We start from the raw sequence: 25160 nt of genomic DNA, 5'->3' as shown, positions 1-25160 counted from the left end.
TGCAAAAACAAGAAGACTGAAATGTCAATACCAACACACACACACACACGCTCCAACAAACATCAATTGCAGGCAGTAATCTGATTCCCTCTGCACTCAAAGGTTGCCTCTCTTCTGAGGACAGCCTCATTATATTCTGCGTCCATTCATCCCCATAATGCAATACAACAGCAGGTATCAAAGTGGGCAATAAGCGCCCAAAATCAATTAGCGGGTGAGATGGCTATCGCGTGCGTACGGAACTCCTGTAAGCCATTAACCCTGTCAATAATGAAGCACAAAGGCGTCTGAACAACGCTGCCCTGCTCCGCTCCTCAGAGCCGCCACAGATACCAGTAATTAGCATTTTAATACATCTCCAGTCTCAAATCTGCACACAAAAGTCCGCTTCTAAAGGAACTTGAATAACGGAAAATGTTGAGGTAGCAGAAAAGGTGCCAAATAATTGGATTTTGATGGCTGTCCTGTTCAATGAATAACCCCTTAGGAATGCATTATGAGCTACCTGTCCGCAGCGCCCAGCATATGCATGGAGCACTATGAAACAAAGTGGAGCTCTTGTAATTGGCTGCACTTGTTGGACATTTTATTAGAAACTCCTACCTTTTAGCTCTACCTTCCTTTATGGGTAGAATGGCCCTGCGGTCAGAAACTAACCAGTGATGAAAGGGGTAGAAGGGGATGGACAAACTGTGCATGACAATAAGCTACAGTCTATAACTAAACGCCATCAAGGTGGATCTACAAGGTTGGTGATTCTAATAAAGTGGCCAGTAAATACACTTCACATTTAATTTTCAGGGGGAACCCTCAGCACCTTCAAGCCCTTCAGAGAAGGTCTAATGATTTCTGTGAAAGCAAAACATTTACAAATACCTGAAATTTTAGTGTATTTCAATTAAATATCGACATAACACTTGTTATATTTAATATCTGCAATTACTGTTGTACGTTTATGTTCTAATTGGAAACACAAGCATTAAGTTGAGAATTGTCCAATTAGATATTTGTTTTTTTACCCTGTGGTATCTATGGATTTACAGGCAAACGAGCTTTCCCATTGGTTAGGACTTCAGGAGCTGGACTGAAGGCCTAATACTTTAGAATAACTCGCAATTTAATGAGGAATCAATCATCATGTTTTGATTTACAGAAGATTTGTAAGAAAAAAACATCACCAGAGGGCGTCTGGTTCTAGATATGCCACTGACTGAATACAAGCCGTAGTCTAACCAGGTTTCAGTCAATTATTAGAAATGGAAAACAGTGGTGGCAGCATCTGTACTGAAAGAATGACTATAAAACAAGGTAAAAAATAAATAAATAAATAATAATAAAAAAAATATATATATATATATATGTATATATGTGTATGTATGTATGTGTGTGTGTGTATATATATATATATATATATATATATATATACACACACACACACACACACACACACACACACACACACGTATGTCTGTTACAAGCTTCAAATAAAACATATGAAATGTTTTTGTCCCTCACTTTCTGTTAAACAGTTATCCGTTCATTAACCCATGCAGACACTTGAATTTTAAAATTAGTGAACATCCCTAAATTGCACTCCTGGGTAGTGGCCCTATAAGGAGCCCAGTGGTCAGTGAAAGTGGACGGTGAGTCTACGTACGATAGAAAAACTCATATTTCTTTCTTTCTTTATTATTTTTTTTATTCTATTTACATGTAAGGCATGTAGACATGGATTTAGACCACCACCTTTCATCTTCAATTTTATTTTTTTATAAACTCTTTTTATAAAGTATAGCAATCTACAGCTTCAATCTGCAATTCTGTATTATAAGAAGGTAAAAAGAGGAATAAATAAAGAAATCATACATACATACAAAATAATAATAATAATAATGGTAATAATAATAAGGAGGGGGTCCTGCTACACCAGCTCTGTTAGGTAAAAAGGGATGCCTACAGCCCTACATTACTTCATTAAGGTCAGCAAGAGTCTCTTTTTATAAAGTATAGTAAGCTACAACTTCAGTGGCCCTATAAGGAGCTCAGATGTCACAGAAAGTGGATGGTGAGTCTATGTATAATATAGAAAATCAGTCCTTTAGTTTCTGGTGTGTTGCTGATGTTTAATGTTTGGTAGAACTTAGTGCTGTGAAGCAGGCAGTTAACCTACTATCCTAAAGGAAACGTCTAGGGGAGGTAATATAACCCCAACCCTAAGTCCCCGGGGACACGTACACAATAGCAAAGTGATGTTTTACTATGTAGTGGTGTACTCTGTCTCTCTCTCTCTCTCTCTCTCTCTCTCTGTTCACTGTGTCTTCAAGAAAGTGAAATCGTATGAGATGCTGAATGCAGCAGGATGTGAAGTAAAAGTAGTGAAGAAAGGAAAGTTTTCCCCATTACTGTGATATTTTGGCTCAGTCTTGATAAGCTGAAATGCCTGAAAAGCGTCTGAAATCATATACTTCCTCTGCCGTAGTCTATTTATTCATCCATTTCTCTACCATCTTCAGATGAACTCAAAGAACCTGGTAAATCCGTAATAACACATACTCACACACTCTGTCTCTCTCGCGCTGTAACTACATATGGGCTGCCCATAAATACCTTCCAATTAACGGATGTTTTACAAAGTGCAACAGCTTCCTTTGACAGAATACAGAACACATATGAAGGCAAACGCTGCTACAGCCTCACTGTACTCATCAGTAATCTACTAATCTACATTCATCATCCTTCATAACTTGCTAAATAAAGCACCCCCCACCCCAAGTCCCTCTCTTCACAGACGTATACCCCCCCCTTACTCTGAGAGAGCGAGGTGCACCACGCAGTGATAGAGAGGCACGGGTTAATTGGGTTTGACATGATAAAAACTGTTTGTTTTTCGCAAAATTAAATGCAAACCTCCTGCCCAGTGCGAGAATTGATTTATGGCCTGCCTTTAATTGTCTATTAAAATGCAATTACAAGCTGTTGTTGGGACAAACAGAGAGACGGGCTCTGCTGATACCTCCCTGAATGTCAATGTGATAAAGACAGCGCAGACACTCACACAAGCACAGTAATATATACACACACCACAAATAAGCACTTTAAAAGATTACATCAGTATCTCCTTCGCAGGTATTATTCCAATGACCTAATATTACAAGTCACACTCATTATTTATGTTTTTTTGTCTCTATCTGAGACCATCAGATATCTCTGATGACTGACAAGAAACTTAAAGATGCTTCAATAATAATTGCCTGTTTTGGGCACTGAAATTGGTCTATGATAATGAACTAGAGAGGACTAATTTAATTTTAAATAGCTTGTTAAATATTAAATAATATATCGTCACTGTTCAAAGACAAATGTATCTCCATTTTTGTTGATTTTTTTTCTACATAACTTGAACACAGCAGCTGTACTTAACATTGTGTGAACATTTCACAATAAATGGACCAATAGAAAGGCTCCAAAATCACTTAGAATAAAATTTCTTTGCTTTAACTTACATTAAAAGTAAAGAAGGTTTTTTTGCCCTCTCCTGTAAAGTTACCACTGTGAAGATACTCATTTTCCTTTGGACGGCAACAATATATATATTTTATAAAAAGAGTTGATAAAAAAATTCGATTGGAGATGAAAGGTGGTGGTCTAAATCCACAGTCTAAATCCACATGCCTTACATGTATGTTAATAAATAAATAAATAAATAAATAAATAAATAAATAAAGCCAGCTCTTTCCATTGTTTGTAGCAGCGCTTGGTATTTGGCTAAATGCCTGTTGGAAACCATCAGAAAATATATATATTTTTCATAATTTTACAGCACAGTAAAACAGCTTATTAAGGTCCTGTAATAATCCATCTTTATCAGTAAAAGGAATAAATTTATTCTCTTTTTGACTGATTAAAAGGCATCTAGCCAGACTCCGAAGCGCTGCTGTAAACATTGAAACACCTGAATTTATTTATTTACTTGTTTGTTTGCTTGTTTATTTATTTACTTACATGTAAGGCATGTGGAGGTGGTTCTAGACCACCATCTTTCATCTCTAATTTTATTTCATTATTAACTCCTTTTATAAAACACAGTAATCTACAGCTACAATCTGCAATTATGTATCAGGAAATAAATATATAAATAAATCATATATGCATACATACAAAACAATAATAATGATAACAATAATAATAAGGAGGGGGCACAATCAGGGGGTACACTGATGACTGGGAGACTAGACAGAGCATTGTATATATACACTATATCTCCTTGTACACGTTTCCTGTGTTATTTAATCACGTTTAAAATTCAAACCCAGTACTGTTTTTTAGAAGCCTTTCAGTGTAAGCTTTTCTAGTGATGTCAGGTCTTTCATTAATGATTCCCAGAGAGCCGACCTCCAATTATAAAACAAGAGGTGAAATAGTTTATTACCAATAGTGCTGACTTTTAATTATTTAATAAAAAATCTCATTTTTTTCCTTATTAAATTCACTCAAAAAAGCTAATGCTAAATATAGCGTTGAACTTGGTCAGATAAAAACTGTATTAATCTCAGTTTCATGCTAATCATTTTTAGATATCTCTTGGTCCTACCTGGCAGCACATAACTGAAAGACGAATACTGTACTGCCATATAAAAACACTCCAATTTTTTCTGTTACAGTATTTTTACACACTCTGAGATCAGAAATGGTTCATAATTACTTGGAATTCAATCTTGTTACATTAAAAACTAAACACTTCACATCAAACCGCTCTGAATGCCTTTGTTTACAACTTAACCATTAAATTAATAGACATTAGAGAAAAATCAGTTGAGGTTCTTCACATTCTTTAAAGGACCACTAACTGTAAGGTCTCTGTAGGGACGCAACTGTGGTTCTTTAGCGGAACTGCTTCAGAGAACCTTTTTTGGCACCTGCATTCTTAAGAGTGCAGCAGAACTCAATATTTTCAGGAGCACTTAGCTCTTACTCAGACAGAACCGTCACTGTTTCACTAGGCTGAATCCACTTAGCTGAACTATCAACTCTGCCGTTTCTGCTCGCTCAGCTGTGAATCCCTCCAATCAATAGCACTGAGGCACATTAAAACCTCCTGAATCTACAGAGAGCTTCAGTCCTGTCTGAGACTGCTGATGAAGGGCTCAACAGTAACAGCGTCCATCATAGTAAACGCTCTCAAACTCGCTGATACATACATACATACATACATACAACCTGCAGCTATTAAAGAAGTAAAGAAAATCAAATTCACACTGTAGTCGACCAGCCAAGACATGTTTGGTGCTCTTTAGCTTTGCACTGGAACTATAAGGCTAATGTATATCAACCATTTTACTGAATAAGTTCAAACTACAACCCCACAGTTAAATAAATAAATAAATGAATAATTAAAAAAAAATAAATTATAAATAAATATTATGCATTCAGACCTTAGATTTGTCCAAGGATGAAGTTATGATCTGTTTAAACTCAGAGCATTAACAGAGATTATTATTAATTGTGTAATAAGCTGAAAATATACATAATCATTATTTATCGGGTACTTCCCATTGGGAGGTGCAAACCGTAACCCCTAAATTTACACTTATGAAAATAATACTTAGATTTTTAATATATTTTTAATGTATTTCAAAGATATTTCATTTTTTAAAAGTGAAGTTGAAAGATTTAGATTTATTATGATTTATTATATATTTAATTTAATCACTTGTTTTCATGTCACTACCGAAACAGTTTCAGTCTGCAGGCGGAGCCTTGTTTTAGCCACGCCCCTGCATTTTAGAGCAGGGTCCCTCATGGCCACATGGTGAGCAGACAGAGCCCATGGAGAAAAATTTGTCCAAAAGACTGAAAATCAGTGTGGAACATTAAGAATTGTCACTATTGAAATGAGGAATATTATGATATAATGTTTTAATGAAAAATATTATGATTTTACGTGTGCACAGCTGTTCAAAGCTATGTTTGCTAGTCATTTACTGGCTAGCATTTTTGAGTTATTCTCCAAATCAGGAAAAATTGTCATGGCCAAAGCTGTCACTACTGAAACAATTAATAAAGTTTCGGCAAATTGTTTTGGTAGAGACAAAATGGAATTTGCAATCGTTTATTTGAATAAAACAGGGTCATTCAAATTTCAGTTAAAAGTCCAAGTCATTTAAAAGTCTGAAACGGCTGGCAGAAAGATTTATACGTAAAAATGAACGAAAAAAAATTCAGGCATGAACATAGTTTCATAAGTTTTGCACAATGGTTCATTTTTTATATTTTGCATTGTGTTACTTCAATTCAAGTCCAAATTAGAATCAACGCTTCCTGGATAACATAAAACCGCTGTAAAACTCCTCAGTTCTTTGCTGAAATTCAACAGTTCAGCAAAGGCCACATAAGGCCAAACCAAGTTTACTGCTCTTTAAGTAACGGCAAAGACGTAATGCTTGGAAATTCCACGAGAAGCCTGGCTGAACGTCCCTTTATTTGTTTATAACTCAGCCTGACTGTCATACCATTGAGAGCATCCCCCCCTCCTCTTCCAGTGGAGCCCAATCATAATTAACCAAGGCAGCTTCTAATTAGGAGCTAAAAATCCGCACAGGAAAGACTGATTGGTTCATTTTCTCCAGCCATACACCACCTGTTTTGCTCGATTCATTACCCAATTTGTTAATTTTATCTCCTCATTCCCAAGGTTTAATTAAAGGTTGCGGGGGCCAAAAATGACATTTTGAAGACTCTTTCAGCCCCACCTTTATCTTGCCTGGGTGTACCCTAATCACGAACATCACTTATGTACCCCCCCGCACCTCCCCTTTGCCCCTGCAAGGTGTGTGTGGATGGAAGATACTGGGGTTGAGGGATGGGGGAATCCTGTAGACCCTTATGTTCATACACTTATGTGCTCATGTAAATGTCACCACTGTTACATCAAAATGTTTAAAGTTACCATTTCAGAAATCCGAGGTTTTGTAATGAGAGTGACCAAACGTGCGGTGAGAAATCTAGTATTGTGTACATTCCATACTATAGGATAACCCAAACAGAGGGGCATATATTTATGCACTACTGTATTCATGATAAGTGACTTCAAGTGGAAATTATAATGTAGGGAAATAGCAAAACTGGAAATTGAAAAATTAGAAGGTAAAGTGACTAGGAAGCTGGTCAAAATTTTGGAAGAGTCTTGAACATCTTAAAAACAGTAATTATGAACTTTTGAAAAGGAAATCAAATTCTAGTACTCATCCTCATATTTAAGGATCATGTCTGAAGTCTACACACCACTAGAGGGCAGTGCAGAGCCACATAGGAGGAGTCACAGAAAAGCACCAATAAACATTAGGCTCAATTTACACACTACCTGTTACAGATTTAATGAAATAAAACTTTCAACATCATTAAATGAATTTATCATGTTCAGCTAACTCTGTAAAAACTCACCGTTTTGAGCTAAAAGGTTTGAGGTGAAAGAAGACTAGGCTAGTACACTTAGCTGAGTTAGCATTTGTCTGTTTATCTGAGGCCTTGTTTAGACCGCCAGCCCAAATCTGATTTTTGACAAATCCAGATTGTATCCAGACTGATTTTTGATAGTTTAGATAGCAAAAAACACATTAAATCTGATTTTGGCTAACTGGATCCAAACCACATTCAGCGATGGTTTGAAATGTGTTTTTTCCAATCTGATTTTTACAGATGTGTCTCAATCTGGATGCTCTGGCTGCTCAACAACAGTTTGGGTTGCTGACCCCTGCTATAGGATAACCCAAACAGAAGAGCATATATTTATGCACTGCTGTATCCATGACAAGTGACTTCAAGTGGAAAACATAATTTAGGGAAATAACTTTGGCGTTTTGTGATCTGCTTTTTGATTTTAATATAATGCAGTAAGGGATGGATGCTGATTCGTGCACACAGACAGTCAGCAGAGCTGTAAATCAGTGACTGGCTGCAAATAAATGATGATGGGTTTTTGGTACATAACTTTATAAAAACGTGAAATACAAGAAAAATGTAGGATATGGGCCCTTTAAGCCTGAAGGATGGACCCCTCATTGCTGATTAGAGGCAGGACTGAGAGATAAGACTAAAGAACAGTGAGGAGATGAGTAGACGGGGGGTGCAAAAACTTTGTCACAGGAAACGGAAAGTAGAGAAGGACATTTATAGGATATTAGATTGGAAGGGTGAGGAGCTTAATTCATGCTCATCACTACTAGTGATAGTTTTGCTTATTTCTATTAATCACAGCAGGTTTTTGCTGCTTTGCTGTATAAAGGTTTATAAGTGCTATGTGTGCAAATAGTGGAGGTGGCATTTATGAATGTGTGTGTGTGTAATGCATGCTGCTTGCATGATTATTAGCTATCTCTGTTTAATGGTCTCATGATGGATAATCCGAGGCTTGCAGCTCAGCAGTCTACTGGGAATGTTTATTAATGTTGCTACACCAAGTGCATGCAATATTTAATATACTGCTCATGTGGGCATGAATTAGTGAATCAGAGATGCTCATATGATAAGATGGGAGTTTATATTTGGATAGAAAACTCTCAGAAAACTCTCCAGAGGGATCTGGTCCATGTTTCTGTACTTAAGATGCATTAAGTGCCAGGTGTAAACAAGGTCTAAGGCTGCACAGAGGACCACAAACTGCAGCCTTCTACTAAAGGCCACTGCATGCGTCCATGCCGTGTTGCATGACACCCATAAATGAAAAACTATTGTTTTTAAAGAAGGTAGACACCGGCCTGACATTCAAAGGCACTTAGCCACCCTAGCACGAGGGCTGGGAGTCAATCCCAAAAAGAATCAATTCCTTGATTCCAGGCATTCGGGAATCAAGAGCCAATTCCAAAGCTTTGGACTTCCACACAAACATCCTTCCACAACTCCCACATTGATAGTTCAAAAAACAATCAAACAATATTGACAGTGCCAAAACATCTATCCACCTGAAGTTGATAGAGGAGTATCAGAACCCCTTATCAGTCAATCAATTTAGCTAATTAAAGTTAATTTAGCTACCATTAGCTCTCCAAATATCCTTGCTAAGGTCAAATATGATTAATATTGATGTCCTTCTCCATGTCTTGGGTTTTGGAGTTGAGATTATTGTGTGGAATTGACTATATTGATTCTAGTCGCTCAGAATCGGAATTAGCATTTTCTCATTACTGTGCTAATTTAAACCCACAGCCAGACCACAAAAAAAACACAGTAGATCACATGTGGCTTGAAAAAAAGACAGTCACACTAAAGATAGTTTATAAAGTTATAAATATAAGTTTTTAAAGATAAATAATCAAATGCAAACACCAGCTGTTGCCACAGCTGACGCTACTAGCCTAGTCTTTTTTCACTTTGTATCTTTATAACTCAAAAACCAGTGCGTTTGTGAAGTCAGCTGATACCAAACAAAGCAAATTCTTAAATTATGTTGAAAGTTTTATTATTCCATTAAATTTATGTGAATAGCATGTAAAAATGAACTTGAGCTGGATGGTTATTGACTCTTTCTCACTGCAACATGTTTTATGTAGTGTAGCTGTGTTTTTATTTTACCTGCTAAGCAACCCTGTGCAACACTACACGGCACAGCGCATATTGTATATGCTTACAATTCACTGCTGAAAGCCAAAGATCTTAGACGCTCTTTGTATTATTTTATAAAAATAATGTTTACAAAGCAGATCACTGAAGAGACGCCATCTGTTTATAGTTTATAGCCCAGATTTGTGGAAAAATGGGTCGACTTTCAGTAGGAAAAAAAAAAGTTAGTTCAGCTTCTTTTATTATAAGGGTTTAAAATTACATCACCCATCTATTTGACTGGAAAGAAGACAGTTACAGCTCTCATATGACCCCCACCTTTTGAATGTAGCTTATGAAATATACAAGTTATAAAGAACATGATGACGTGCGTTTTGGAACCACCGGTGGTCTCAAGGAGTGAAGAGGTTAATAAATGGAAATTTCCCCACCAAAAAATTCTACAGACATCTACTGCTAATTAGGCAAAAAAAAATTAAATTCATGAGTCTGTTTACACCCTGCATTAACACGTTTTGTGCCCAGATTGTATCTGGATAAACTTTGGCTGGATTTCATTTACACTGTTTACTAAAATGCGTCCCCAGTGTGATGACATGAGATTCGATTTTACTTTCTTCGCATAAAGAGCACATTAACACATGCGTCACTTCCGTTTTACTTTGGTTTTTTCTTTTTCCCATTATGATATAAGTCGACAAGCTCAGCTTGGATGCCTTTATCAGCCCAGCATGACAAAAGGCTGCTGGTTTGGGGCTTACCTCAGCCCTTCACTTCTTTATTTATTCTATCACCTTCTAGTCAGCACTCCCACTTCCGTTTACACTAGAATTAAATGATGTCAGATCCATCTTGGACCACTTCTGAATGTGGTTTGAGTAATCAGATCGTAATCCACTCCCAATGCATCCCGACGGTGTTTACACCTGGCTTTTCATGCGGTCAAGTGAAATCTGAACGTGATCCAAACTCCATTCAGCGTATAAACAGGCTCAGTGACGCGCGTACCGCAGCCACACAATGGTACATTTTGCGTCTTCCCACATGTGCACATCCAATATTGAGAGTTGAAAAAGCGCTATTTTGCTGATAAATGTTCTTTCAAAAGGCTTGTGCTCACATTTAGCCATAGCATTTAGTGCTATTGTTTGAAGGAAGCCTCCCAACAACATGCATTGGAAATGGCAACATGAAATTGTGTGAAAGTTGAGTGGAATAAGCCACGTTTTCAGGCCTTGGCTCTGTCATCAGGAGATCGCGAGTTCGATCCCTGGTGATGCTACAGCCATCCGTGCCCGGGAGTCCAAGAGAGCACAACAGGCCTCGCTCTCTATAGGTGGGTAGAATGGCCCCCATTCTCCCCCCATCATTCAGCGAGATGCTAGCCAGCACAGGCGTCTGTTAGCTGACGTAACAGATCTGGCGGTTGGCGCTTTCCTCCGAGCACGTTCGGCTGTCCAATGACGTTGCGTGAGCGGCAGTTTGAAAAGATGCGGTGGCGCCTCACAGGTCTCGGAGGAAGCCTGTGTTAGCCTTCGCCCTCCGAGCACTGATGGTATTGTGTGACTGGGGGAGTCCTAGCTAGCGGGTGGAGTTGGTGACGACTAAACTGGGGGCGTTTTCAATACCTCAATCCATCTTCTGCACAATCCCTGCACGATCCTCCCTCAAATGCTTATGAGAGAGAGAAGCGTATTTCACATTGTTCCATGCCTTTGGCCCATGAACTGCACGTTTAGACACGCACACTAGTTTTGGGAGCAGAATGCGTCTGATTTGCACTTGAAACTGTCTCAAAAGGCTTAGCATATCAAGCCCTGCACTCTTAAACGAGATGGTTCTTCAAGGATTCTTTAGTCAAGAAAATGGTTCTATATAGAACCATGAACACTCAAAGAACCTTTGCATGATTTAATGGTTCTTTGCATCATGAAACAGCTGTTCAGATTGAAGGAGAATGTACTACAGATGGATCTATATAGGACCTTTTTGAAAAGGGATCTATATAGCACCAAACAGGGTTCCACTATTGTTACCAAAGCCAAAGAACTCTTTTCTTTGGTACTATATAGAACCCTTCATGCTAAGAATGTAATGATCTCGAGTTTATACTTTGCAGGCTGTTTGATTTAGAAAGAGATGGAGAGGAAATTTGTGAGGAGCCATTTAAACCCATTTCATCACCACCTGTCCAAAACAAAACCATCTGACATCATCTATTCGTTATCAAAGTCTCAGAGTTCTTTTCACTGAATGAACGGCACGCCAACACTCCTGCTGATGTCAGCTCCCAGTCGACGAGTCATTAGTTATTTCTCTGTCGCTTATTTTTGGGGAATGCCATCCAGAAAGCAGATGTTGGCGCTTTAGCGTAAATAACATTGTGCTCTTGGGCTGCCGACAACCTAATCAATTAGAGGTGAAGCCATTTTACCATCTGGTTTAATCCACACGTTCTTCAGTTTTGAACTGACGGAGTATTTCTGCATATGTTTGTTCAGTTTTGTTTGTTTGAGCGAGTAGAAAAATGAGAAAATGTCGAGATGTTTTCCAAAACCATTTCAGTTTCGAATGCACGGGTGCCTCAGGCTTGTGTTCATGAAAGGCATTTGTGGTCAACAGGTGGGTTTGCAGTCCCACAACACCTATAGCCTAGGGCTCCAGGTTAAAACCCTGAAGATTCAGTGTAAATCCCATCTACAGGTCAGTCCCCAGCACTGCTAACGGGTGTGAAAGTGGTGCGAACGAGTCAACTTGTGCAATTCTGCAGCACCTACAGCCACTGTTGCCCTTGAGCAAGACCCATTCACTCCAGGGACTCCACAGCATAGCTGCTTCTACGATACAATAAAAGCTCGATAATGTTTTTAGTGAGTGGACACAGCAGGGTCTACATCACCACCTGCAGAGCCTATTTCCTGACTGCAACATTGTGTTTAGGTTAGCACGAGTATAGTAGCAAGATCAGAGTGCTGGACTGAGGTCAATCAAGCATGCTCATCACAACAGTGCGCCACGCACAGGACGTTCAGTGTTTTAAGCAGTGTTAAAGTGTTATTTCACGTCTTTATTTTCCATTCATACTTTGCTGGATGTTGAATGTAACGCTGACTATTTTACAAACCTTTTAAATATTTTACACTGTGTTCACTTAGACTTTAAAGGAGTAGTTGGCAAAAAATCAAATTTACATGATTTTCTACTTGCCCCAAATGCAACCTATCAGCCAAGGCATATTTGCTGTCAAAATTTTGCTTCTGCAGTTTAGAACTAGAGCTACGAGGCTAATGGTGCTAACAAACACTGGAAGTCAATAATCACCCAAACCATTTCGGTAAATACCTGCCTAAAACTACTTTTGATTTGCTAAAACCAGGTCTTAATTCAGGTTGCTTGTCGATGTGGTTTAGAACACAGTATAAATCACTGTGAACTATGAAAATAATTTTAAAAAACTGTGTGTAGCGCAACTGGGTGGCATTTCGTGCAAAATAACCGAAGATGGGGTCAAGGGATTTCACAATACAGACACACTGTACAGTAACGTAGGTAAAGAAGCTAAACGTACTCAGAAAATCAATACACTGTCTGAATGCAAATTTTTGGATCACATTTTCTACAAAAGTAAGCTTCAGCTGTATATGTTTGAACTTGAATACGCACTTGAAGAACCTACCTGGACCCACCTCTTAGCACAAAGCTGAAGTTGAAATTTCCATTCCACCTTAAATGGTGCAGCAGATACACTGTGGGGCCTTCTTTTTTTCTAAATGAGTTCACCAAGCGTGTTGATATAATTTGAAGCAAGTGAAGATTCTGGCATGTATTTGTGGAAACGATCCTGGTGACTATTTACTTCCAGTGTTTGTTAGCAGTGTCAGCCTAGCAGCTCCAGTTCTAAACTAAAAAAACGAAACTTGCATACCAAACATGTCTTGGCTGATCGACTACATCTGGGCAGAACTAGTAGTGTTTTTCGCCAATCCATTCCTTTAAAGAGTTATGCATCAGGTTAGAAACACGCAGGTATCACACTGGTAGCAGTATTATCTTCTAATGTCGAGCGATCCTCTGTTTGGAATCTAAATCTAGCTGCTTGGAGGTTCCTCAAGAAGTTGGCACAATATGTCATCTCCACGCACCAAAGGCATACAAGCCTCAAAGCAACGTGCAAGCCATCAATCCCAGAGTTCCTTTAGATGCTGTCAGGAAGACTCAACATCTGGCCAGGCATGCTCATTAGACTAGCTAATGATGGAGAGATTGAGCTGGAGGGCTGAAGATTACAACTCTTACACTGAAGGGGGAAAAAAACGGAGCAGATAAGTGAAGCTGTAGGCGGAGGGGAGGAGAGTGCTGGAGGGGAGAGGAAAAGAACACTGCAGAGGAGGAAAACGGGAGGCGGTGGGGCCATGAGTCAGGAAGGAAGAAGCGCAGGGAGGAAAGAAAGGACTGAGACGTCATTCTGTGAAAGACTATGGAGCCTCCACTAGGTGAAATAGATCTGCAGAGTCATTACAAATGGCCTTATCCAGGCTCCGCCCACAGAGTGTTCTTGCATAGCGAGTGTTGCTCATGTGACTTTTTATACTCTGTCTTAAAAATTAGTCCCTGTATACACTGGTCAGGCATAACATTATGACCACCTCCTTGTTTCTACGCTCATTGTCCATTTTATCAGCTCCACTTACTATATAGGTGCACTTTGTAGTTCTACAGTTACAGACTGTAGTCCATCTGTTTCTCTGCATACTTTGTTAGCCCCCTTTTACCCTGTTCTTCAGTGGTCAGGACCCCCATGGACCCTCACAGAGCAGGTACTTACGAGTTTGACGTAATATGTAAACATTATCAAAGTTGAAAATGCACAATTCACTACTACCATACTGTCCATATAAGGAAGTTATGCAGCAAGAAACAGTCAGTTCTTAATTCAATATTTGTGATGTCACAAATGTCACTTTTTACTTTTCTGCATGGTTTGAAAACTTCAGTTATCCTTCAGATTGTCTTCAAATTTCATAACGAACAGGCCGACGGGTCCAAAAACACCCAGAAAAACATCTTGTTACTTTAACATCAGTTACAAGTTAAGAATGTTTTTCCTTCTCCTACGAATTTAACATTTTAGAGATACAAGGTTTTGTTCTGACTGCGACGATATTCGCTCATTCAGCTTACAGCAGTTTAGCCCCGCCCATTCATACTGAAGTTCTAAGGAGTGTTTCAGCTTTGAGTGAGGTGCAACAGCCGAGCTCAGTTTTCTTATATCAGTCTTAAAGGCACAATAACAAAAACAGCCTGTTTAATTCTAAAGGATAAAGAGAAGCTGAAAATGGTCATGTAGAAATGAATGATTATTTGTGGTGCATAAAAAAAAACTAATGTTATAAGTCAGGAAAAAATACTAGAAAAATGTAGGATATGGGTTCTTACAATTTTAAATCATCAGTTTATGTTTTGGTATCTAGTTTATGACATTCCAGTTTACAGTGTATAAGAAATTACTGAATAAAAAATATGAACATTTAGAGCTTCAACATTTTATAATGGTATTGTGTAGCCAAACAACTGTAACTCTAGATCTCTAGGGGTTAATGTAGAGTACGTAAACTGCAGATGTGTGAGGGTGAGGAGGTGGAGATGGATCCGTTTTGAACAGTGTGTACTTTCTCAGTGTCTGTTAGAGACAGTCCCTCAAACTAAGCCAAAGCTTAGGTGTGTGTGTAAAGGAATCAACTTCGGCGTGCCCTCCAACCCTGCGTTTCTCAGGCCAGTAGGGGGCGAGGTGGGGGTCAGGGGGGTGTGTCATGGGGGCGGTGTCCCCTTGGCCTCCTTAATGATGAGCGATGTCCTCCAATTAGAGACGCTGACAGCCGCTAAAGTGGCCGGTCATTAATCACATGCCTGCCGCTGCTCTAGCGAACAAAAATCACACTTTGATTTATGATTCCTCCATCGCTGCTATTCCTTCCTCTCTTTACCGCTCTCTCTCTCTCTCTGTCCCTCACCTTCAGTCAGACTCTACCATTTGTGCTGGAATCAGTGTCTTCCTTGGCAATGATAAATCAATCAGCACAGGCTGTGCTGGGAGAAGAAAGGGTGCTGTGACCTTTCATGTACCGAGAAAACACCATCACGGACAATGAGTAACTCAGACAGGACTCCACGTACATTACATCAGTAATATATACGGTCATATGCAAAAGTCTAGGCACCCCTGGTCAAGTTTCTAAATACTACCTTTACTGCATGTAGCGCTGCAGTTCTGTCCTTCTTGTCCTTTTTATTACTGTGCCTTTAAGACTAAAATAGGTAAATAATCTCTGCTTGTCTTATTTTTATCTTGCCTCAAAAAATGCCTTGTAATGTCTATGTGAATGGGTGGAGCTAAACTTCTGTATGTAGATATATGTAAATGCATTGGATTTTGTGACGTCATAACAACAATGAATTTAAAATGGTCCACTTTGTAGCTTAATTTCCCTGTATGATCTGTATGGATAGGGGAGGGAACGTTTTGACAGTGTTTACATACTACATAAACTGTTTTATTAGTTTTCCAGATATGGGCTCTTTAAACGAATTCATAACCTCCAAATTCTTTGTCCCTACATTTCTGCTGGTTTCCAAAAAATATCAGCACCCTCCTTTATACACAATCCAAAAATGAGAACGAGCAAGCAAAACATCCAAACAGAGTGACTACTTACATAATCAGAGTCAGACTTGGAGTCGTAGTACTGTATATCACTCTCCTGAAAAACAGAACAAAGGAAAATAATCAGCTTCGCAACACTGAGGAATAAATATCGGTTCATTTTGAAGCCTGGTCCCAGTCTGGTCACAGACTGACCTGTCTACTGTCCTCAGATCTGCAGCAGAAATGTACAAAAGGGACAGACGCACGAATAGCCCTGGTCCTCGGATGCTCTTCGTTTTCATTGCTTACTAATGAAACACTGCGGTAATGAAATAATGACCCTGCCCTGGGGCGGCTCGGAGGAGACAGAAACGGTAATCGCTCTTAATGCCGTTTGTCATTCGGTGTGATTTCGTGTGCGGCGCTGCGTGCATTTTTTGATTCGCCAAGCGAGAGATTTATTTTTGTTAAACAGATTAGTGTTTGGAGTTCGGGCCGTTTTGCTAAGGGAGCAGCAAGCGCTCGAGGTGAAACAAGAAACGTGCTCGGAGAGCAGAAAGCTCCCAAAACAGCTGCAAACCGCTTCGTGAATTGGGGGGGATGCTTCGACAGAATGTTCTGATTTTAGGACAATGTTGAGTAACGTGTCCGTTAACTTTAGCTGACTGAATGAGACAAACAGCTGCTATTCTGGAGAAGATATGAATTATTCCTGATAGTGTAGCACTTATGGGTCAATACGTGTTCTAATTCTATCAGATTAAAAGCTCATGGTCAGTGCAATTACATCAGTTGCTCAGTGTAGTAAAGCCCAGGTTCATTAAAGAGGTAGTTTGGCAAAAAATCAAAACATTCTGACATTTCATTCTTAGCCCAGATCTAATTGATCAGCCAAGACATGTTTGGTGTCTGAATTCTGCTTCATTTATTTTGCACTGTAGCTAAGAGGCTCTTTTAGTTAACAAGAAATTAAAGCTTATACCCCACCAATTAGCATGGTTCAAACTGTATGGCTAAATCATCAAACATACACCTCAAGCTGTATCAAGCTGTTAAGCAACCTCTAGTAAATTTGCCTTTGTGGTTTCTGATACTGTATGACATACTGTTACATATAAAAATGGACAAAAGAATGGAAGCGTCAGCATGGATGCTATGCAACATACTTACTTAACAACTGAAGCAAATTTACAATATATTTTTTGCACAAACTAGCATCAAAAGAATAGAACAATACGTAGATTAACCTGGCTTCTCCGGCTCGGCAAAAACAGTGCTAATTTTTGCTTCACATCCAATTTGCTCATGTCCTCTTGCTTATGTCTATGATTATCAGACACTGCTGGAATTTGTAAAATATTATAAGCCATTCATCATCACTAGCAGCTGTTAAGCCACAAATTCTTGGCTTGATGTGAAGACCAGGCCCTGAGATCATGGCAATACCTGATGCAGTTAAACAAGAGACCATCTCAAGAGGAAACAGAAGCATGACAAGTGGGCTATATGCTAATCCCAAGAAGTTGGGCATTTTTTATGTTAGTTATTACTAATGTCCACTCCACTGATAACAAACTGGTGCGGAACTTGCTGTGTATTTATTTTACTAAAACATGACAAACATCTCTGACTTCATTCAGCTAAGTAGGCCATTAGCAATTCAGCTAAATGGGGTACCTTGGCCTGGTTTGCACTGTATGCATGCTGCTTTATCACTGCTTGTTTGTGGCATAAAAGGTTATGACAAAACTCACACCTCAGCCAGTACACCTGATGAACCAGTATATCTCCCACTACTACCATGCAGTTGGTATAACGCTAACTGGTGCACATACGTTTTCCTTACTTGTTAGCTACATTAGCCTTATAGCTCCAGTGCAAAACTGAAGAGACGTACAACAGACATCAAACATGTCTTGGCTGACTGCATATGGGGTAAGAGGGAAATTGCATAACTGTGATTATTTGCCAAACTATCGCTTTAAAACTATAGTCTCACCAGATGCTCTGACTGAATGATGGTGGAACCTTCCAGCTGATATTCTCTCAAACATCTTTGACACAGTGTGTCTTTTATCTCTGCTGCAATTAGCACAAAATGTACAACAGTGGCAAAATGAACATAAAGGCGTCCATCGTTTTAACATCAGGCGCAGACTGTGTGGTATGTGATCTCTAAGTATAGCATTAGGCTGCCACTTCGCCTCGCTGTGTGTTGAGACTGAGCATTATGTACTGAAGTTTAAACGGAGGTTGAGAGTGGCATATCCATCTAGTGTAATGCCAGCACAGTTGCACACAGCGACTCCCCGCTGGCTGATCTCCACGGGCGGCCTGGAGCTCTTCTCCTCCCTCTCTCCTCCTCTCCTCCACTCATCCCTCCTTCTTATCCCCCGCAGAGGACAGGCTCTCAAGGGCAATAGAGCTAAGTGTGAGATTTGAGACTCAGTTCTTTTATTTTGTCCCAATTTGTCCCAGTTTTTTTCCCCCAATCACAATCCGAGTGCTTCAATATTGAGCATCTGCTGACACCAAATCTGCGCAGATATTGTATTTTTGTAGATAATACAGTACAGTGCACACTTTCAAGAACAATTCTGGGTAAGGCACCATTGAGATGTCACATCATTCCGAGTGGTTTGATGCGAAATCGTTCGTTAGTTGTGTTGTAAATTGACGCCAATCACCCACACCAGACTATTTGTTAAACTAATTACTTTGTCCAAAGTCTAGCAAGTATTATATCTCAAAAAAAACACTTCATATGTGAGAGAAAAAAGTTGGAGTTGGAGAAAAAAGGCTCAAATTTTTATTGCAGGCAAAGTGCGTTCAGACTGGACATAAGGCACTGGACAGAGTCATGTTTTTATACACTTTTCAGAGGTGAGGTCATCCCCTCTCTCTCTTTTGCTGTGTCACATTTTTGGACCCAATTAAATTTGACCCTAAAAGGTCTAGTAGTCTTTTTCATATCTAATCATTTAAAAAGGGCAAGCTGCATCTTTGGTACCCAACGCCTCTCTTGTTGCTTATCAAACACCCATTTATACGCTGGCCTCCTTGTGGCTTAAGGTTCAAAGGCTTCACCTGAAGGCCTCTGCTGCGCACAGACTGAGAAGTCTCAGGGGCTTTGCTCTCTTATGTATACTTTCCAAAGTCCTGCATATATACCTTTTATCAATGATGTTCTCTGTAATCCTCATGTTTGATTATTTTGTTAAAAAATTTCATTTTATTCCATCACGTTGTAGAGGAAATTACAGACTCTGATTTCTTTACAGTGGTGGGGAACCAGAGGTTTTGACATGTACAGTGGAAATGCTATCCAAAATGAACCAACGAACCTGCAAGTGTCTAAGTTTTTAGATATAATGTAATATAGAGCTGTGTTATAAGTTAAACATATGTTTTTATAAATAATGTTTTTGGTCAAAACCTCAAAACTGTCATAAAACACTGTCTCAGAAATCAGACATCGTATTTGTAACTCTTTCATATAAGAGCTTTTCAACGCATTAAACTCTTCCGACGTCTGGTTCCTATCACCACCACTGTAAACAAGACTGAGCTGAGCATTTCGCATCAAACCGCTCTGAATGACTTTGCATCTTAACAGCTCAATTATGCAGGAATTTTAAAACACTGGTGGAATTCCCCCTTTAAAGTAAGTAAAACCAAATTTAGGTAAGACATGCTGAAGTGGGAATTACTCACAATGCAAATATTTAAAATAGCTCCACGCTGCGGACCTTTACATGTGAAATTGAGCCTCACTGTCAGGCAGATAAGGTCAGTTTATATTACCTCTATGACAGTGGCATAAACAGAGCATAATGGAGTAAAATAGTCTTAAAGGGTCAGTGTTTTATTAGAATTGACCCATAGAAACTTGTTGTGATTGGTTTCAATAGCGATCTTTTGGATCTGGACATCCCTTCTCTCTCTCTCTCTCTCTCTCAGCTGCGCTCCATCTGTCTCTCACACTGCCTGTGCAAACACAGCAAATCCTGATGTCACTGTGATGACAGCAGCGACTGGGAAGAGCAGAACAAAAACACAGCAACTCTACCACACCTACATATCACCCCCTCCCTCAGAGAAAGAGAGAGAGACAGGCAGAGAGAGGGAGACAGAGAGAGTGAGTGTGTATATCTATATATATATATATATATATATATACTATATATATATATATATATATATATATATAATATATATAATATATATATATATATATACACACACACACATACACACACATACATATATATGTAAAGTTAAACAAATCAAAACAGACGTTTGCTTGCCATCATTATTATTGGTGGTGTTTATTTTACTATTATTTATTTTCTTACTTTTCATGATTACAGTTTGTTCTGACTGTTATCGATATTATTTTAATTAGCTCTATAATTGTTATTAGGTCCACAGAAGCTTTATGGTGCTTTAGCAACACTGTACTTGAGACAGAAATACAAATAAAGCTACTTTTGAACTGAAAGAAAATGAGAGCAAAGTAGAGAGAAATGAAAAGAAAAACAGCTCCAATCTTCTAAAGCAAACTAGCAGTCAGCAGTGAGTAAAGCCCCTCACTCTCAGCGGGCACAGACTGAATCCCCCCACAGAGCAGAAATACAGTGGGATAAAACACAGAGAGAGAGAGAGAGAGAGAGAGAGAATGAAGGAGGGGGTGAAAGGGACAACAGAGAGAGGAAAACAGTGAGGGGAGAGTGAGAGAGGATGGGAGAGTTTGCTATTAATAGCAACATGTCTGCAGAGACTGTCCTCCTGGGAGCAGTGTGGATGTTTCTTGCGAGGCTAGTGGCTGCAGTGTGGAGTCTGACTGAGCTCTCCTGGGTAAACTGGTTGTGCTGACTGCTGTTTTATCCTCTCCACGTGCCAGCATGTTTATCCTGCTCCATCACTGACTCCTTCCACTGCTCACCACAGCCACACACTTATCACTAAACTGTGGGCACATAGTAGTTCAGTACTTAATGGCACATCACTTTCCCACTGTGAGCCCACACTGACCTGTCTACACTCAGATGTGTTAAAAGTAATCAGACACGCCTTCTAATCAGTGAATTCAGCTACTTTAAGGTGCACCATGTAAATGTTCATAATAATACAAATGTTCAATTACACAATCAAGTCACATCATGATGACCACCAGCTAATATCCATAGTAACTGCCATGTGCAGCATGGACAGCAACTAGACGGGCTGGGAGTGACTCAATAAGGTCCTTGTAGGTTGTCACAGGTATCTGGAGCCATGCTGACTGCAAAGCATCCCACAGCTGATGGAGGGTGCGTGGGGGAGGATCCATAAAGTCAACACAACGATCGAGGTGGCCCCACAGATGCTCAGTTGGGTTCCAGTCTGGGAAATTAGGGGGCCAGGGTAGTACCTGGAAGTCTTGGACATGCTTTTCAGCCAATGTCGGACATTTCTAGCCATGTGACGTGTCGCATTGTCTTGCTGGAAGATCCCATCCTCCCCAGGGAAGACAATCAGCATGTATGGGTGTACGTAATCTGCAAGGATGGATTCATACCCGAATCAGTTGAGAGTGCCTTCCACATGGATGAGCAGGTCCAGAGAATGTCACGAAAACATTCCCCAGAACATAAGCTGCATGAGCTACACACTGCTGCCATCGAAAGTAGGAAGTGGTCATAATAATGTGACTGGACTGTGCATAATCTCAATAGAAAGTCAAGATGTCATTTGACCCAAACTTTTGCATGTGGCTGTATAAAGCGCTGCTTTAGGTTCTCATTCAAACCACTGTAACACAGTGAATACAATGTTAATACACCAACTTGGTTTCATTCACAAATGCATCAGCCTGGTGTGGATGCTGGAACAAAGTAAGGCCCAATCCCATTACAACCCTGACCTCTACTACTTAGTCCTAAACGCCTAACGCCTAAAACGGAGGGGAAGGGCGAAGTGTTAGGGCTACATGGCCCTCCAAACAGAGGTTTTTCAGAAATACACTCTAAACAGTGTTATGAGAAAAAAAAGAGAAAAACTGGCAAGATGGCTGCGCAAGTTACCAAAGAAACCCACAAATGTGAGAATTTACTCAGTTAAAAATGATGATAACTATTGTGTTATCTTAGTTTATGTTGAGCAAGCAAAAAAACTTGCTAAGAATATGCTAATGTCTCGGTAGCTAGCTAGCTAAAATACCCTTAAATTTAAGGTGGTACAGAGAGTTTGAACAAGAAGCTGACGAATAGCTGACTTCAGGTTCATATCACTGAAGAATTCGAGGTGGGCGATAATAAATAATTGTCCCCCCTCTTTGAAGGCGTATGATGCCCTAAATGTAACTAAAGCCGTGAGGAGCTGAACTTTACCCTTCTCTGCTGTCACTGCAGACTGGCAGGGTCGCCTACAGAGCAGCGCTAGTAGCCTGTTAGTGAAGTAATGTGCTTCTTTATTTGAGGGTCCGATTTCATAGAGGAAGGTTTCAATCACTGCCCCATATAACTCAGTTCCAAGGGGCAAGGAGACACTCGAAAACAAGGGGTAAGGGTAAAAATAAGAAATGGGACTGGGCCTAAGTGTGATGTGGTAAAGATAAAAAATGACTCAGCAAATGCAGAGGACGTGTGATCCTTGGTCACTCTGTCCCACTCTATACCCCTGGGCTAGCAGGACCATCTGCTGTAGCTGGTCTCTGTCTCTCTCTGCTGGTCTCTCTCAGGGCTTTGGGTTAAGCACACATTCACTAACGCTAGCAATTAACCAGCCTGAACACCCACACACAGAGATACAAACACAAACGTCTGGCCTACCGATAAACTCCTAAGCGTGAACATGTGTGCACACGCCGTTATCAGTGAACGAAATCGACCGCGGCGTATGCCCCCAGCTCATTTCCAGACGATAAGCAGACGAGGTCACGTGACCGGTGTCCAGGCTCCTCCGTTCTCATCATAGCCAGGCCACTGCAGGTTAGCTTGCTGCTCTGTTGCTATAGAAACAGTCACCTCTGCACCAGATCCTGGTGTGGATTTGTCCTTACAGCGTCCACTCGCTCACATTTTCTCTGTAAGCTTCTACACCAGACCGCTAGCCCAAGGACATCCTCCCTGACCCACAGAACCGGCTACAGACAGTCCAAACCTGACCCAAACCTGACCAACACCGACTGAAGATAAATAAAACCACACGTTCCCTGTTGAGTTACCTGACAGCTGTCATCAAATCATTAATAATCAACAAATTAATAGCCTAATTATCAGCTATCCAAAGCTGAGTTTAAATTCCACTTTAATGAAAGTATCCATCAATCAATGTCTTTGAACATCTCAAACGTTTTTAGTCTGAATAAACTTCAAATACATCATGCACCATTTTAATGCTGTGCCAAGCATTCGTTTTACCCTACTAATCCGTTTCTTCTTATATAGGGTGCCAAATTAAAACTGTTCAGAGGGGCGTTCTGGCCTAAAATGAACACTTATTATGTAAGTGGTCTGGTCATTTTATATCCTGTAGCGCAGCGCTGTAACCCCTCAGCCTCACTGATCTGACAGACTTCTCGATTTTCTGTGCTTTTTGTGTTTTCATCCATCCATGTTCTCTCTCTACAATACTAGGTATGAATTACATGAGTAAGAGTTAAAATACTTTGGAAAAAGTATGATGAATATCCACTTGTCATTTGAATGAAGTTCTGAAGTTCTCAACATTGAGAATTTATCAGTCTACTCAGGCTTTAGCAGGAACTTCTGTGTTTGTTGAACTCCTCTTTAGAGTTTAGAGCGTTTGCTTCACAGTGTATGCTGATTTAAAAAAAATATGAACAAGCATTTTTTATTACCACTTCTTTTAAAGATTGTATTTTTTGTTTTAAGGAAGTAACAAGGAGGAAGAACTACACTGTTAGAAATAAAGGTTCTGTGAAGGTACATTTTTTGGTCATCAAGGTACACAGTATGTAAATGTACCCTCAACAGTGATTTTAAGGTCTAGTTGTGAACCTTAAATAAGTTTTTCCAGGTGAAAAGTTCGTATTTGTACCTTTTCATAACTGAATGTTTTAAAACAGAACAGTAAGATAAAAGCCTGGAGACGAGACGGGGTGTGTGGAGTCAGTACAGCTTAGAAAATATAATTTCAATGGATTACGGTTCAGTTATGCTCCCTGACTAAAGGTACTGAGATGTAGCCTTGAGGGTACCACCCCAGTGACAAGAGTGACAGTTTAGTACCTTTTTTCCTGAGAGCCTAGGAAGAAAATTCCTCACTCACTTTAAAAATAAGAATAACTCATAGTTTTTACTGAAAAATACTGGGAAATAATGTGCATGAGAATTTAAGAGGTTGATTAGCACAATTTCTGAGCATATCCGCACGTCTAAACTCAGCCTTAAACTCCGACACCCCTTCTTCATCTACATACATTCAGACGTCTCTCTCTCTTGATAAGTTAGGGACACTTTGACATTTAAATGGCGAGCGATCTTTGCGTTATCCATGGAGACAGCTTTGACTCGTATCCATATCTCCCCCAGACACACGCTAATTCATTTCTAATTACAGGATACACACACGCACACACGCACCATGTGCCCCGATCTGATCTTTCTGCAGAAAACAGGGAGCAAAGAACTCGTCTCAGCATCTGAGTTGAGTTAAAATAGCTGTCAAAGCTGGTTTTAGTTCTAGCTCAGATTAGGCCTCACTGATATCTAAGAACTATTTCGAGTGAGAAATTGATTCTCAATTCTAATGACCCTGAGCCCCTGCAAGCAAACAAATGGTCATCTGGAGCTCAGAATCTTTGGCTGAGCTTCAGTGTTTTTTTAGCAAAGTCTGATTTAATAAAAAAATAAAATCACATAATAAATAATATAATATTGAGTAACTCAACTAGAGTAATTCAGCTCTTATTTTGAAAGAATTTCAAGTAAAAAGCTGCCACTCAATAATATCTTCT

At 39.7% G+C, this 25160-nt stretch overlaps 1 protein-coding gene across 1 annotated transcript in view; it reads right to left on the bottom strand.

Annotated features, from left to right (window-relative positions):
- Nucleotides 1-25160, bottom strand: part of cacna2d2a (calcium channel, voltage-dependent, alpha 2/delta subunit 2a) — a 324986-nt gene that overhangs the window by 117487 nt on the left and 182339 nt on the right. Inside the window, exon 5 of the mRNA XM_036571307.1 lies at nucleotides 16269-16313. Within this exon, the coding sequence (XP_036427200.1) occupies nucleotides 16269-16313 (45 nt within the window). The remainder of the gene's footprint in view (nucleotides 1-16268; nucleotides 16314-25160) is intronic.

This window comes from Colossoma macropomum, unplaced genomic scaffold (assembly GCF_904425465.1).
Source record: "Colossoma macropomum unplaced genomic scaffold, Colossoma_macropomum, whole genome shotgun sequence".
In the NCBI taxonomy this organism is placed as follows: Eukaryota; Metazoa; Chordata; class Actinopteri; order Characiformes; family Serrasalmidae; genus Colossoma; species Colossoma macropomum.
The sequence above is the reverse complement of the archived record's forward strand: the minus strand, read 5'-3'. Positions and strand labels throughout refer to the sequence as shown.